At 43.6% G+C, this 17,272-nt stretch overlaps 1 protein-coding gene across 1 annotated transcript; it reads left to right on the top strand.

Annotated features, from left to right (window-relative positions):
- The first annotated feature begins 1,307 nt into the window (after nucleotides 1-1,307).
- On the top strand, nucleotides 1,308-16,668 carry LOC111563662 (leucine-rich repeat neuronal protein 3). The gene is made up of 2 exons (XM_023262840.3): nucleotides 1,308-1,680; nucleotides 12,890-16,668. Exon 2 carries the CDS (start codon nucleotides 13,337-13,339, stop codon nucleotides 15,464-15,466), a length of 2,130 nt encoding a protein of 709 aa, XP_023118608.1. The 5' UTR covers nucleotides 1,308-1,680; nucleotides 12,890-13,336; the 3' UTR covers nucleotides 15,467-16,668.
- The last annotated feature ends 604 nt before the right edge of the window (nucleotides 16,669-17,272 follow it).

Genomic DNA, 17,272 nt, shown 5'->3' with positions numbered 1-17,272 from the left:
ATGTGGCAAACGGTAGACTTATACAGTCTGCATCTGCATGGTGGGTCAGACTAACACATTTTATATTTTTCAATGAGTCCATGTGTTTTAATGTGTCTTAATATCACTGCAGGGGATCTTAGTTCAATATAGCCGCATTTTGCTGTGGTGATAATTGAGAACATATGTTCTCAGAATGAACTCCCTTGTGATAGGTGGCATGTTTAGACAGTGCACAATACAGTGTTGCTCGCTTATCCTGGATCCCTCATGATATAAATGTTCAGATCTTATACAGAAAGAACCAAAAAAATTATCTCCTAGGAGTTAAAATCTTCCTATGAAAGCTGTTTTTCTAATTCAGGATGTAATGCATGTCTACAAATGATGTACAATTGACAGATACTGAGGTAATTGTTCCCTTTTCTGATACTTCAACTACACTACAGCTCAGAGAGCCGTTCGACACTGCAGTCAGTTCTGTGTTTACATCGATGGATTCTGTCTGATTGAATTGCGTGTTTACAGATTGAAACATTACAGAGGACTTTAATAAGCCTCTGGTGTTTCCTCATTGCAAATTTATGAAATTTCAGAGATTTATTTATGATAGCGTCTCCTCAGTTCCTCACTCCCTGTTTTTTGTCGAGTCCTTCATTTATAATCGCTTATGGGTGGATTGGGAAGAGGGTGGTGATGATGTTTCTTCTTTTTGTTTTATTTAGCACTTTGTGTTCGATTCTATTTGTAGGCAAAGTCTGACTGATTGATTTGTTTCATCATTTATTGCTACACTACGGTTACAACAAGACAGTAGCTATAATTTCTCAGAGTAAGTTGCAGGATAATAGTTGGTTTGCCCCATTCTTGATAAAATATATCAATGCTTGATATTTTTGCTGGAGCCATGTAGTGTTCAATAAGTCAAACAGTGTCGGGATAGAAAATCAGCCAAGTTGTTTAGAAGGCATTTGGCATTACAAAAAGTCAAAAATCTTTGGTGAAGACAAACTGATACCTTTTGGATGCTAGTGAAGAACCTTGATTTTTAAAACATGAAAACATCTTTATCTCATTTATATGTGGGTTTGTGGTTTTAAACACCATTTTAGGACTCCTGGCTGGCCTGAGTGACTTGTTAATGTGGATATTTTTTGCAGCGTGCTTCACCTCCAACAGAAGAAGACATAGATGAGAACAGGCTTCTGGGAGATGACTGACGGCTGCTCTCAGCCAACCAGAGCCGGGATGCTGCGAGCAGCGCGCCTGCTTCTCTGACGCTATTGGCTGTCCTCTGGAGAGTCAGGGTTTGTTCTAATATTAATGACTGCTGAGGAGACGGCGGCGCATCTATGTGGTCCGCCTGACACTTGATCGAGGGGAGAGATGCGCCCTTAACAGCCGCTGTAGAGACGGGAAAGGGAAGGGCAGCCGGAACGCGTGAATCTTTCTTCGCACTTTCGCCAACAAAGCTGCGTCTTTTGGACTTGGCGGTTTTGATCTCCCCTCATGCAGAAGCTCGCGTGCGTTTTCCCCGTTGGAAGAGAAACCAGAACTGATTTCTCGTCAACTGCGTGAAAATAAGAAGACCACACATTGTTGACTGGCTTTATGTTGCGCGCTGGGGCTCTTTCTCGGCACTGGAGCGGCGCACTTGATGGGAATAGACGCCACATACTGCTTCGATGATGATTAAATCGGGTAAGTTTACTGTGTTTACTTCTCTATTATGTGTCTGCCATTTGATCCATGTCGTGTGATTGCGTCTGCGTTTTTTCCAAGTTAATGAAAAACGCCGAAATCCGGCGAATCGGGGATGTTTCGCCGCACAAAATGGTCTTGTTGTTGGAATAACGGATCGGATCGGATCCTAAACGGCGATCAGTCATGCGCGATCGCAGACATTAGGGACAAATATTGCAAGATAATTAGGCTGATGACTGGCCTCGAACCCTCGCTTGGCGTGGAGACGTGCTTTTTTTTATTTGCGCAACTATGCATGATGCGCTCTAACCGGAGCAGATCTGTGTTTGGGCACATTAGTGGGGGAAAAACACACGAGGGGTAAAAAAAAAATGTGTGGATGGATGATGGACTGGCAGTTTCGGTGTCCTGCTTAGTGAGCGCACAGCAGACACGTCTCGAAGAAATCCACAGAATGGTGGCCACCCCACACCACCTCCTCCCACCTCCTCACCCCTCTCCCCTGTTAAACCTTCCTGTTGCAAACACAGAAGTCGATACCGACACACGAAAGTATGCTACGCATCCCTGTGGCTTTTGTGCGTGTTTATTTTCTTCAACCCACCACCAGAAGGGAACCTTTTGCACCGAACCGCCATATCGAACATATTTGCATCCAGGAGCTTCTGCGTAATTAACGCAGAAGCCTTTTTTTTTGAGCGCATCACCACTTCACCTGCTTGCACACCCACACATCCACAGATCCAGCTGGAGAAAGACAAAAAGAAAAAAAAAGAGAGAAAGGGATGGCATTCACCAATCCCTTAACTGCATTGGGGCGTCTCTCTCCCCCCACCCCTTCTTCCTCCCTCTCTCACCCCCTCAAATTTCATCCCTCCCACCCTCTCCTCTCCTCTCCGTCCAAAATGCATCCCATACAGCAGATGCATTACTCATGAATATTTCAAACCGATAAACAGATAATAGCTGATAACGCCAGATTTTTTTTCCCTTCACCGAGGGGGCTATCGAATCTGATTGCTGTAATCTTCTGTGCTGTGCATGGATGCATGCGTGTGTCCGCTTTGCTTGTTTCCTGGTGATGGATACAATAGATTGTTGGCCTCCACAGTGCAGGAGTGACTCACCCGAAGCAGCTGCTCCATATGAAGCACAGTCAAATGCCACATGAGAGCCATCGTGCCCTCACATCAGACACCACGCCACGCCGGGGGGAGAAAAATCTCAGCCCACACACACTATGACACTATGTATTGTTCCCACTTGGAATTATTCGACTACCTGCTGGTCCAGGCCAAAGCCATTTGCAGCTCATTATATCCCAACACATCCCTGAGAGCAAGTATTTATGATTTCGTGTGCTGGACACTTTGTGAAGCTCAGGATCACACAGTTTACAGTGGTGATAAGAAAAAAAGAACTGTAAAGCAAAGCAGTAATGGGTTGCTTCATTAATTTAGGCACATTTGTTCAAAACAAATCGATATTACATGTCCACAACAAGTCATACGCTTAAAGTGAGTGGCTTTGCGAATTGCCTATTGATCTGCGTGTGAAACGGTAAGAAACAGAGGCGGGGTGGGAAAGGTATTGTGCCTGCAATAGCCTTGTGGAGGCTTTGAGTGCATGATAGGCAGCACGGTGTGGGTGTTCCATATTAATTTCTCTATAGGTAGAGGGCAGTAGGTTCCTGTGAGGTGAGAGGATGTGTGGGTGCCAAACGCTACTATTGGTTCCAAGTTTAGTTGAGGAAGCCTGTGCCGTGCTGTAGTGCCACCAAATCGGAATTAATCTCGATATTTATTTATTTTTCTTCCATGATGGTGGTAACGAGATGCCCGAGGATCTATCGGGACTCCTGAGTGAAATGCATGTAAACATATTCACAAAGACGGCTGCAGGGGATCAGTCTGCGCAGCCAAGCATAGGTTCTCTGATAGCATCCTGTTCCCAAACAAACACAGGCAACCATTAAAATGGAATAAGCAGAGACAGAAGGCAAAAAACACAACACACAGGGAGACACAGGGAGAGAATGATGTGCGTGTTTTGTAGTGGATCCAGTGGACGGACTGTGTCGGACCCAAATTACATGGAAAGAGACAGAAACAAAGACAGGATCAAAAGATGGCTTGATGGCAACATCCATGACATTTTGGTGTTTTCAGTTGATATCAAAGGTCAGATTGGGATGTGACACTTCCTTTGTACGCAGTGACATTTACTTGTGCGTTTGTATTTTAGGTGTTTAGCTTGCACACGTTTCCAGCTCCGAGTGACGACACAAAGGTGCGCTCAAAACTGAACAGCTAAATGTCAGGTGTTGGGAAAACAAAGAGGGATGCTGGTGCTTGAAATAAAATCAAAGCTATTAGCTGCTAATTAGTCTGCTATTCTGCAGCTTCACATCAGAGCTGGACATGACAGAGACATATGTCCATATTGCAGTTTCAAACATGAGCAGAGAAGAAGGAGGACATCTAAAGGGCCACTGCTGCGCCGTCCATCTGTTCTGCAATCACATTGATACATATAGGCTCTGGGAGCACTAATGAAAAGGTTGCTGATGCTGTATCATGAGACCAGACCCTCTTTTCATGTATTGATGAAGCTGCAGTGACTGATGAATGGCAATATGCACATAGATGGATGCATTTATGTGCACACATGCAGAGATAAGCGCATAAATGCAACATATACTACAGCAAGTAATTACTACTGTCTGCAAATCAGATAGTCGGTGTGCTGCTGAGCTTCTGAATAGACACAGAGTCCCAGTGCCATTTGAAAGCACCGTATCTTTCATCTGTTTTAGCTGAGGAAGAGGAGCTGTGAATGAAAACAGAAAGAGAAAGCCCATATCAAACCCCATGAAATCATAATAAAGAGGTCCAAGCCAGCGATAAATGCATTTCAGTGGCATATAATGATTGATTCTGTGTGCCGTAGGAACTTATTCCCTGCAGGCTTCTTGGCCCCTTGACCAGCCATATATTATTCATATAAATATAGATAGCTGCGCATCTTAGAGGCAGCACACATGCCACATTTGCACCTGCAGATTCAATTTGGCTCTGACTTTGAGGGATATGCCGCTGGCTCCATTCCCCCTGCCTGTCCCCCCCCACCACCACCATCCTCCCACCTCCCTCTTTCATTCTAGCTAGCAGCTATACATGGAACATTATGCAGATTTTTGTCAAGAGTGAGTGCGATTATGTTGGGAGAGAAATGAGTGTTGGAATGTTCGCTACGCCTTTGACCTTATCAGCGGCAGCCTTAAGCTGGATACCTTGGCTTAATTTTAATAGATGCAGCACTATGCGAATTAGACAAGGGGACCTAGCTGTGCTCTTTCACTGTACGGTGCGTTATGCATGCATTATGCGAATGAGCTGGCGCCTGTTTGTTTTTTATGCTCTCTGTGAAGACACTGTCGGCTAAATTACGTGCGCACGCTCATGTCTGCAGAATGCATGGATCTTTTCGTGTGTTTGCATGTGTTCCTGTCTGCCGTGCGCCTGCTGCGTGTGTGTGTGCATGAGGCAGGCGGCTGTGCTATAGCGTTCAATAGTGCAGCATGTGTGTTCTCCCTCACTCAGCCCAAGGGCATGTCTTGTCCAGAAAAGAGCTGAAAACCCAGAGATGGGGGTCCTGTGGTTAATTTGGAACATTGATTTTACATTAGCAGTCGACTTGCCGCTGATTCATGGTCATACCAGTGCAGATGTAAGGGGAAAGGTTCCCATCTGGTCCCACATGGGTGCACACTGGCGCAGACACACATGCATACGTACAGGAAGCTTCATTATGCATACACACATAGAGGTTCCCTTTAATGGACTCTCCCTTACCTTGGAGAAAGTATAATAGTAAATCAATGAGGTGAAGGGCAGAGGGAGGGACAGTAAAGACTTGCAGAGGCCTACAACCAGTATGGAGCTTACCTAGAATATATATCAGACATGACTTGATTGATTGTACTATGTGCTTATAGAATTGCTGTCTTGAAGCATTTCACCTGCTTTTTTATACCTTAAAATGACCACTTAACTCTGACGAGATATGTACCAAAAACACATATCTACAGCATTTTTTATTTAGATAAATACAAAGTGACCTGCAATTTGAAGAAATCAAAGTAATACTAGTAGGATATGTGCAGTAGTAATATGCGCCGACGTCCTACAGCGGCTCAAAGACATGAATAGTAGGCTAACTGCTGATTCTAAACTGCTTGTAGGTGTGAATGAGTGTACCCCACTCAAGTCAGCTGTTACAGGCTTCAGCCCCCTGTGGCACTCTACAAAGGCTAAAGTGGCTATAGCTAATAATAAAAATGGAGAAAATGGTGGACATTAGGGGTTACCAGTCACTGAGTTATGAGTCAGAAGCAACTGGTGCAGGCATGGGCATTGGTAATTAGGAAGTAGGAGCTTCTGGACAGACAGTCAGACATGTATCCAGATGAGATGCCGGGGCCAGCATGTCCTGGGAAGGCAATTAGGCCGACAGCAAACAAGCAACAGGACAGTCCAAGAAACTGAGACAGAAACCTGGACATGCTGGGAGACAGAATAAAATCCTGAGACTCTCTGTGGTCCATTGCTGGGGCGGATAATGACGCTAATAGGGAACATAAGGAGAAATATTCACCATAAGGGTTTGAAGAGCGGAGACAAAAGTGAGAAAGCAGGATGAAAAGGACAAGGTTTATTCAAAAAGTGATGTGGGGGATGCGTTACTGTGAGAAAAAAGCAAATGAGAGAGCGAACAGGGAGGGAGAAAAAAGAGTGTAAGTGAGAAGGTGGTGACTTAAAGAAAGCCTTGCGAGGCTTATTACCAGTGGATCAAAATTCCCAGTGAACCCTTTCTACAACACAGAGGCTATTCTCCTGAAAGAGGAGGCAATTCGACTGTGCCCTACTTTCCACTTACGCCTGACCTTTATGTCTTCCACCCAGTTTTACCACAGTGAGTGTAATGTCTACCTCTCAGCAGATGCGATACTGCCTTGTTACCACTTAAACCGTGCAGGCCTCATAATCATCTCCCCACGGGCTCAATATGCTTCCCTCAAAAACCCACATCTGAATCTTAGAAATCTTCCCCTCTACGACTGCCATTCCCCACAAAACAATAACAAATGATTTGGTTTTTACCTGAACTGCGGGTCAACTCGGCTCCACGCAAAGCAACCAACCCGCGACGAAGCAATCACCTCTACACGGCCGCTTCGCTAAACCCCATCCAGGCCCTGTGAAGCGAAAGTGGGAGGGGAGGATTTATAACTCATTTCAATAAACAGCATAAAACAAACAGTTCTGCCTGGCTGTTTGGCTGCCCAGATGACTTGAGTCAGGCTTTCCTGAATTAGCACTGCAGAGCCACCAGGACCAACACTTTCTGCCCCTACTGTGCACACTCATTAATTTAAAGTGGTCATATCTCACTGGTCTCTAATCAAACTGTATTTGTGCCATTACTGTCCGGAACAGCCACAGTGTTAGTATAATGGAGGTGGCCCGGTGGGATAGTAAGCGAGGTGTTGCCAAGATGTGAATGGAAAAGCTTTTCACCTTGACAGCGGGTGAACCTCTTAAATGTAGCCTTGTCCCAATTAGTCTGGTGCATTTCCAGCAAGCAAATGATCTCCGAGTGGTGTAAAATGTGTAAAGTAACATTTATTTTACACAACCAAATTCGTAGTATAGACCCAAAAAAAAATAAAAAATAGCACCAGGAAACAATATGCCAGCCAAAATGTGCAGCATTTTAAAGAGGAGAGATTCCTAGGTTTCCAGTCATGTCAAATGTCATTCTAATTAAGAGTGAAATCTGTGACTAACAAGGACTAAAGGCGTACCAGTTTAGAATGGTGATGCAATGACACTGTCATCTGTGAATAGCTTCTCTATTGGAATATGCCAATAAATATAGTGGCTCCCAATTTTCCTAATGGTGATGCAATGACACTTCCATTAAAAAAGTATTTTCTTCAAAAGGCCTGCTTGAAAACACGCATGGGAATCGAATCGATTTGACAAGAACATTTCCATCTACCTGATCTTTGTGCTCCTCTAATTCATGCAAAAACAAACCTGAGGGCGAAAAACAACTATAAATATAGAAAAAAAATTTAACGCTTGGATTATAGAGAAGATATTGCTAAAAATGGTCTATTTTTGTCACTATAAATCATGAAGTACATGATGCATGTGACTCAAACATCCACCGACGCTTCTGTTCTATTTGTGAAACTAAAAATGGAGGCAAACAAATCTGTGTGGAGCGCTGAGACTGTAACTCTTTTATAATTAATACAAGAAGCAAACACAAATGCCGAACCTCAGTCATTTATTTCTGTCGGTTTTCTGCGGGAAAAAAAAAATCTGTTAAACTTTGCTTCCATTGTTGCGCAGAAAATATCTTCTAATTTTTCACAACAGCGCTGGATCAAATGGCTGTGAGTAATTTAAACAGAGCATTGTGTAGTGACAAACCCACAGATAATAAACACCTGACTCTGCAGCTGTCCTCGGCTGCTGCACCAAGCATAAAACAGCAGACAAATAAAGTTTGCATCTACACGGTGAATATATTGAGAGTATTTAGCTTTCTAAAGAGCCAGATATTTTTTCTCTGGAGCTGGAAAGCAGAAGCGCTAAACGGAGAGTGGATATTGGACTTGGATTCCTCAGGCGGATTGAAACACAACTCAGAATGAATGATAATGTTTCTCTGTATCTGCTGGATGTTTTAATAGGCAACTATTTGCTATCAGCTTTTTTATTTAACTTTAAGACCGGTTTGTGTCAGCGTTGTGTTCACAGGCTTTTTATTTTTGGAAGATGGAGGTATCCAATGGTGTGAATCCAATTCAGTGGTGGTGAACACAGCTAAGTGTATTTCACACAGTCTTGAAACAAGTCAGATACAAGGAGCTTGTTTGCCATAATGTTCACAGTCTGGATTAACTCTGGGTGCAAGTGAAAAGCCCATGGGCAAAACTGTCAGCCTCCCACTGTAATAGAGCTGCTTTGGAGACCATGGCTTGAATGATCGTCCCCCTCCTCTCCTTTCCTTCCTCTGACACCTGGGAACTCGTGTTAGCTCCATGAGTGAACACCTTAGCCTGACCTATAAAAGCCTCTCTCGACAAATGTCAAAGCTTAGGCTTAATGTGTCAGTGCAGGTGGACATTAGGTTAAAGGAGATCCCATTTCGAGCTCTCTGTATTGTATTGCCAGTTGTTGATTATATATCTCTGGATTTCCTGAAGCGTTTACACGCATAGATTACAAACATCCATCTTTGAATTCAATTTACCCCACAGCTTATTAACCACATTTCTCTTTGTTGTGTGGTTACCTAGCCACTTGATGCCAAAAGCACCACAACTTTTTTCTCCTTTTGTGCTTGGAAAACCTTTTTTTCCTGCCAAGCTTTGACTTATTTTTTCTGCTACATGCTGAGATCATGCTAAGATTAACATTCCCTGCAATGACAGCACTGTAAAGGTCGCTGGAGGTTAATGCTTGAGTACTGCTACTATGTCAAGTTCCTCCTCTGGCGAGTCATTTTGTCCTCCAGATCTCTTCCCTCCCCTCTGGCTTCGCCTCAATTACCAGCAACTGAGCAGTGGATTGTGGGGGAATTAGCTGTACATAGTAGCAGCGGGTGGATGTGTGTGTGGGTAGGGGGGATGCGGCTGGGTAACTTGACTGGACCTTTTACTAATAGGTTAGTACAAGTGCTGTGTGGACTTCACAGTCGCAGCAGTCACGGTGCAGGGCCTCCGGAATACAGACTGCCTTTTCACCGGGCGCCACATAATGCAGTCGTACAATATCAATTTACGTGTTCAACCGCCTGTAGATTATTAGGATAGTTCACTTCTACTGATGCAGTTTGGTGGGAAAGTACACCTCAGTGTTTGAACCTTGAGCGTACTGAGATGCTGTAACTACACCTTTAACAAACAGCCAAACAAGCCCGATGAAAGCTTTTCAATTTCCCTCTTTTGTTAAGACATCTCGAGCTCTGTTCCTGTCGTCGTTTATGTTCCCCCCCCATCCAGAACCATGCATTGTATTAACGCTGTCTTACTACAGAGCTGTCTTGCCTCAATTGTCTTCATCCTAGACTGTTTTATTATGTAAGTCACCAAGGAGGAAAGTGTGCCTGAAGACCCAGTATATTTGCCACATCAGACACGTCGCCACACTGGATGTCACTTCAGATTCAATCAGCTCCTTTTCCCAATGTTTTGCTTCAACAGCCCTTCAATGGGACCTCAGCTGACCTCCAGAAAGCTTGAAATTCAACCTCATTTCTATAGATTTAACTCTAGCAGTACCGTATTTTTTATGTGTAGATTAATTGATAATTAAATACTTAGCAGGGGCCCCAAAACTGACTTTAAAAGCATCAGCAGTAACTGTAATTTACACACAATTTGCCACAAACATATCTTAAAATCTAAATTTGTCTAAACCACATGTTGGATTATCATTAATAGAATTTTATCCTCATTAATTAGCAAGGAAATATGTTGCGCTTGCTGGCCGCTACATCGGCAAATTGTCCTGTAAAGCCTCCCTAATCCCATCCTTGATTTTCACCAATGTGGACAAGCAGGCATTAACATTAGCCAAACCGAATGAAATCTCTTTTCCCAATCTGTCTCCATTTGTAAAACCTCCTCGGCGTCCATGATGTCATCCTCACATCTATCCTTGAGCCTCGCCAAAATCCGGCGGAGGAATACTTGATGTAATGTGTGGTGAAAAACAAGGCAGCGCTATTTCCCATCCTGCTGTCCATTTAGAGACGTTCATTTCTGAGGGCTGCAAAGTCTCCCACAGAAAATATTGAAAATCAGTGAGTCCAAAAATGTCCCCACTGACACAATTAACAGCACTGGTAAAACAAAAGAACGGCACACTCTGTTCGAGCCACCTGCAGTGAATGCACAATAAAGCGAAGCAATAACAGTTAACCTGACCACATTACACTGCTGGTAATTGTGATTACTAAGGAGAAAAGCCAGAGCGAGCAGAGGTGAGACCTGAATGCTGTGGGCTGAATTACAGAGTGTGTCCTGTGCTTCCAGGGTGCGGATCAACTGCATAACCCACAATGAAGAGCCAGTGCTGAGGGAGAGAAGCTAAACCCTGTTTATCAGACCGCTCTGGGTGAAGCAGCTTATTAAAGTGCCTTGTGCTTTTGAAAAATAATATCCCCACTACCGTCCACCGTCCACCCCAGCGTCTCCCCCTCTTTCACCAGCTCCCTCTTCCAAACCTCTGGCCAAAGGTTTGAGGAATGGACCCTTGGCTTGGCTTTGCCAGTGGGGCAAACTGCAGCATTTTCTGTAGCCTTTAGAAGTTCTTATTCATTTATTTATTTCTTTTTTTTTTCTTCCTCCACATCTCCCCTGTGGCCACTGAGGTGGAAACAGCGAGGGTGATGAAATGAAATCATTTCTCTCCTTTCTTGTTCTCACTTTCCCAGCCGCCGTCACACTTCTTCTCTTGATTCTTTCCATTTCATCCCCTGTCTCTTCTGACTTTTCCCTTGATGTGGTTCCCGATCTCTTGGCCCAAAAATATCAGAAGCACCATCAAACCTGTCTTGTTCAGTAAGAGGCAGTCACATACAACGGATTATATGGTACACTTCAACTGCCATTAATCGTGGAAACTAATAATGCGATGCTACAAGAGGCACTGTGTATAAAAATAAAAGCAGATGTCTGACACACAAGCAAGAGGATGCTATTTATATACCACTATTTCTAAATGATTTCCTCCTGAAAGGCAATATCATTTCATGTTTATTTGATACGATTAAAGGACACTTCAATAAATATTTGTTACTGGAAGGACCAAAAGAACAAAAAATATAGTCAGTGGTGGATTTGTTTGTCTTGTAATGTTTGTTTGAGCTTTTACTCTTAGATGTACTCTGTCTCATAACTGGGCTAATAACTAAGAGCTATAAAACCGTGCCTAAAATTCCTACAGTGTGACACTGTGTACTATTGCAGAGACTTTCTGGCTCTTCACTGATTGTCAGTGAAGCAAATATAAACATTTTTAATATTCCAAAAATATTTGCTCTGTATACACCCAAACCAAATGTGTTAACCTAATAAAATATGTTAAATGTGTTCTAGCCTTGAGCTTTCACTCAGTTCAAACTGAAATCATTCTCTATTTATTAAATGCTGCACTACATTTTACCCATTCCTAGTTTATTTGAGTGTCTGAATGGGAAATTTATGCAGGATACAGCGTCCTCGAAAAAGTCAGGGGCATGGACTTTTTTCCTTATAGTCCTATTAATTTCCACTGTAATAATAGTGGAAATTGCACTTGTGAGTGATGATGTAAAAGGATGATTCACAGAGTTAAAGGCCGAGTGTCTTTTATGTAAAGAGTCATTTCAGACGTAGAGAATGTGTGATCTTGAACAATTCTTTAAATGTCATTAAAAATGCTCTTGTTATATGCAAATATTTGTGCCCAAGACTGTAGAATAATGATGCGTTTTCTTCCCCTCAGGCATCTCTATATGTGTGTTTTACCTGTTAGTGAAGTCTGATAAACTGCACAACCTGCATTTCAACAAAAATGCTAAATTCTATTAGCATACAGATTTGCTGATTGCAAAAAAAAAAAAACAAGATTAAATACATCCCCACGTTAATGCATTTTAATTTTCATGGCAGGTGCAAACTACATCTGGGTCAAACGATTAGTTTGCATGTATGGTCAAACGGTCTCACTATGTTGTGCATCGCCAGCTGCCCGTTAACTTGTTGCTATAGAGACATATTCCAGTGTCTTTAAGCAGCTTGCCCTAAAGGCTAATGCTTAAGCCCTAGGATGTCTGCCATTTAAGAATCTTAATAAAGCCTCCCTTTTTAACCAATAATAGACTCACACTCCTAACATCAGAACTGAATGCCATAATGTAGGGCCACATGTGTTTTGTCCCCAGAATGAAGTCTAGAAGGTCAAGCAGATATAAATCCATTGTTCTGTGTCTTGAAGGGAGCGTGTATAAATGTCAACATGCATCAGTGTGCCTATAACAAATGTCAATATGCCCAAATCCTTCTCTTATGACATTCCCTGACCACTTCCACTGCCGTGTAATACTCACACTGCTTCTCTCTGTCTCGTTTGTTTTGTCACAGGTAGGAATGGACTGGGCTGTGGACTCTGGAAGCTGGTAAAGACAATCAATGAGGATAACCTACATTGAAGAAAAAGCAGATTTTTTTCATGGATACCTTTAATAAATCCTTCGAGGTGTAATATCAGTCCATCCTTTTTGTTCTTTTTTCTCCCTCCTTCCACCTTTTTTGACTGCAACCTTGGCCTCGAACCCTGACACCAGCACGCAGCGTTGAGTGATCGACCATTACATTCAAGGGCGTCCACGCAGCAAGACAAAAAAACCCAAGGGAACCCTGTGGTGTTGGTGGTGGTGGTGGTGGCTGGGGCTGCAGCAGTGGTGGTAGCAGGGGCGGTGAGTCAGTCGCCTCAGCAGCTGCAGCAAATGATTCATTATTTGTGAAGTTAACAGCTCTGAACACTTAATCTACAAGGACCAATTTCTAACTGGAGGGAATCGGTCCAATATGAAGGACGTATCATTTGTGGATCGTCTCTTTGTTGGCTTGGCCATGGCCTCTTTTGTCGTGGCCACCGAGGTGAGGCCTGACTGTCCAAAGCTCTGCGTATGCGAGATTAGACCCTGGTTTTCTCCCAGTTCGGTTTACATGGAGGCGCAGACAGTTGACTGTAATGATGTGGGACTCTTTAGCCTGCCTGAGAAATTACCGGTGGGCACGCAAGTACTATTACTGCAAACAAACAATGTCGCCAAAATTGACAAACCCTTGGATTACCTGGCCAATATCACAGAGATTGATTTATCGCAAAACAACTTATCCTCCATCAGCGACATCCATATGGGGAACCTTCCTCAGCTGCTGTCCCTTCATTTGGAGGAGAACTGGATACGAGAGCTACCTGAACAGTGTTTGTCGGAAGTGGCTAACCTTCAGGAGCTCTACATGAATCACAATCTCATCTCATCAATTTCCCCGCTGGCTTTCCAGGGTCTCAGCAGCCTTGTGCGGCTCCACCTCAATTCAAACAAGCTGAAGGTTATCAAGAGAGAGTGGTTCGAACCCATGCCGAACCTGGAGATCCTAATGATTGGTGAGAATCCAATTCTGTCTATCGATGACATGAACTTCAAACCTCTCAGTAACCTTCGCAGTCTCGTTCTCACCAGAATGAACCTGTCTCAGCTACCCGACGATGCACTGGCCGGTCTCGATAACTTGGAGAGCATCTCTTTCTATGATAATATCTTCCCTGAGGTGCCTCATTCTGCCCTGAGAAATGTAAAAAATCTCAAGTTTTTGGATCTAAATAAAAACCCAATTGCAAGGATACAGAGAGGGGATTTTGTGGATATGCTCCATCTTAAAGAACTGGGGATTAATAGCATGCCAGAGCTAGTTTCCATCGACAGCTTTGCCCTTAATAACCTCCCTGAGCTCACCAAAATAGAAGCCACCAACAACCCTAAACTCTCCTATATCCATCCTAATGCTTTCTACAAACTGCCGCGGCTCGAAACCCTCATGCTAAATGGCAACGCTCTCAGTGCCCTCCACAGGATTACTGTCGAATCTCTCCCAAATCTCAGAGAGGTTAGCATGCACAGCAACCCCATCCGCTGTGACTGTGTGGTTCGCTGGATGAACATGAACAAGACCAACATTCGCTTCATGGAGCCTGATTCTCTGTACTGCGTAGAGCCTCCGGAGTACGAGGGCCAACATGTCCGACAGGTGCACTTCAGGGAGATGATGGAGATCTGTCTGCCGCTGATATCTCCTGAAAGCATGCCGGGGCATATTAAAGCACAGAATGGGAGCTCCTTGTCACTCCATTGTCGGGCCTTTGCTGAACCAGAACCGGACATTTACTGGATCACGCCATCTGGCACCAGGGTCCTGCCAAACACCGTGTCCGACAAGTTCTACATGCACCCGGAGGGAACATTTGACATCTATGATATAACAGAAAACGAAGCTGGTCTTTACACCTGTGTTGCTCATAACCTGGTCGGAGCTGACCTTAAATCCATTTCCGTAGAGGTGAATGGATATTTTCCCAAACCTGCAAACGGGTCTCTGAATGTTGTCGTCAAAACCGTGGAGACTCACTCCATTCTGGTTTCCTGGAAGGCCGGCCCTGGCACCTTGGCCCCCAACATTAAATGGTACACCTCATCAGAAGCTAACCATCCCACCACGGCGTTCACCACCAGGGTTCCCTCTGACGTCCAGGTCTACAACCTCACCCATCTCAGCCCCGCCACTCAGTATAAAGTGTGTGTGGATATCCGCAGCATCCACTACAACCATGACACCAAATGCGTCAATGTCACAACTAAGGGATTAGAGCTGGCAGCCAAGGACACAGAAAAATGGGATGCGGCAGTAATCACTGTCTTTGGTGTGCTCTTGGCTGTGATTTCTCTGGCTTGCCTGCTTATTTATGTGTCTCTGAGGAACCACCACCTTTATGGGGATATAAGGAAATGCGACTCCAAAGCTTCTCTGACGCCAGTGGAAGCTACCGGTATGCACTCTTCTTTCTTTACAAAGCTGTGGGTTTCGGGTAAGGGACTGCCGAACGGAGTCGAAGTGAGAGCCACAGTCATAAATGTATCTGACAATGCATTTTAAGAAGCGCAGCTTTGTAGAGCACCACACACCAACTACAGTGAATGGACAAGGCCACGGGCAGGGGCGGACGATGTTGTACTGTTTCAAAGGCATACGCATTCCTGGCCCCCAGCTCAGATACACTGGCAACTCTATTATTGGACTGGGAGCAGTTTAAAATAGACTACACGCTATCCCAGTTTCAACCCTAGTTGAAGTGGTGGCTTTGTAACCGTTCCATCAAACCAAGCTAACATCAACAGGAAGGGGTATTTACTGCAAAAAGATATATTTCAGTACCATTCATACAGAGATGCAGGCAGAGAAAAGAAAGTGAAGATGGTGATGATGATGATGGTCAACTCTCTTGTAATTGACTGTTAAATGTGTTCAGAGTTGTGGAACTGTCTGTGTGGTCCCAAGCAATACCGTCTGTGCTTTGTCCAACATCCATAGACGAGTTAGAGATACAGTAATAACACCTGTCTATTATGGGAAGGGAGATTTAGTAGAGTAGACAAATAACAGTGACTATGGTGTAAGCCTTTTGATGAAATATACCCCCCTTTTTCTATTTAAAAATGGATTCTTGATTTTTCATGGAAATATTGTTATATATTCTATTATGTTGATGTAATGACAAATCCTCTGTATGTGAACAGTTTAAATGGATTTTAAATTAAGGCAAGGAGCAGACTACTTTTGATTACAACGTCACATTAAGCTTAATGAAATTCAGCAACAAAATGGGTACCCAGAGAGGAGGTTTGCCAAATGGCTGTTTATGCTTTGTAGTTCTCATTGCAATGGTGACTGGGAAATAATGCGGACACATTGAACTAAAGCAAACACGGTTGATTAAAACTGAGGTGAGTGATGTGTTATCTCCTCGAGAAGTGGTTTGTTATGCCCTGGTAAGTGCCTACAACAAGAACTACATGAGGTAAACAGAAAAGAAACAGAGGAACTCCGTCAGCCACAGCAGAACATGGTCATGTCATCATCGCAGAATCACAAGCTATTCTCCAGTACTTTTAGTGGAAATACTTTCTCAGTATTTTTAGCATACATATTTTAAGAAAAAACATTTCGTTGTTGCTTTGGGTGTGAAGTTAAAAAGCCATTTTTATATTACCTGTATTATATGTGATCAATGGGCACAACAGACTAATTAAGAAAAGCGCTGAGAAAAAAATAAATGTCATTGTTTCTTTTACAAACAATTGCCTACTTTCTCTCTTTTGTTTTCTTCTCATGTTTATCATGCATAGTAACAACCTTTTGCCATCATCTTGTGAAATGTGTCATGGCTTTTATATGACATTTTAACTGCGAGAATGTAAAACAAAATATTGATGAGTGGTACAGAGTAAGAAAAAAGCTCCTTTGAGGCAGACCACAGGGGTGAAGTCAAGGGACTCCAGCTGAATGGCTGAATGGTCGTCCTAACCCCGGGAAGAAGTGAAAAAAAAAAAACAGCAACAAAAGAACAGAACTCATTAGTCGCCTCATTAAGAACATGTTCGTCCTTCAGCTGGTCTGAATATAGTCACTGTGCTACAGCTGCTACTGCTCGTGCTCAGGCGGGGACACAACGTCCCTGCAACAGAGACGGAGTACAGTACGGGAAAGTCATGCGGGCTGCTGGGATAGAGCCGAGCCTGAGCTTCAGGACTCACATTTTATTTGCCTTACTGAATTATCCAGCATTTCACATGAGAAAGCCGAGCATGATGAATAGTTGTCAGAGGCGGAGTGACATGGCGGATTTATCAAACGGGGCCTAACACTCATACATCAGGCCAGCCTTCAGCACCACGGACAGAG

The sequence above is a fragment of the Amphiprion ocellaris genome, chromosome 21 (genome assembly GCF_022539595.1).
Source record: "Amphiprion ocellaris isolate individual 3 ecotype Okinawa chromosome 21, ASM2253959v1, whole genome shotgun sequence".
In the NCBI taxonomy this organism is placed as follows: domain Eukaryota; kingdom Metazoa; phylum Chordata; class Actinopteri; family Pomacentridae; genus Amphiprion; species Amphiprion ocellaris.
Note: the sequence above shows the minus strand (reverse complement) of the source record. Positions and strands in the feature narration are given on the sequence as shown.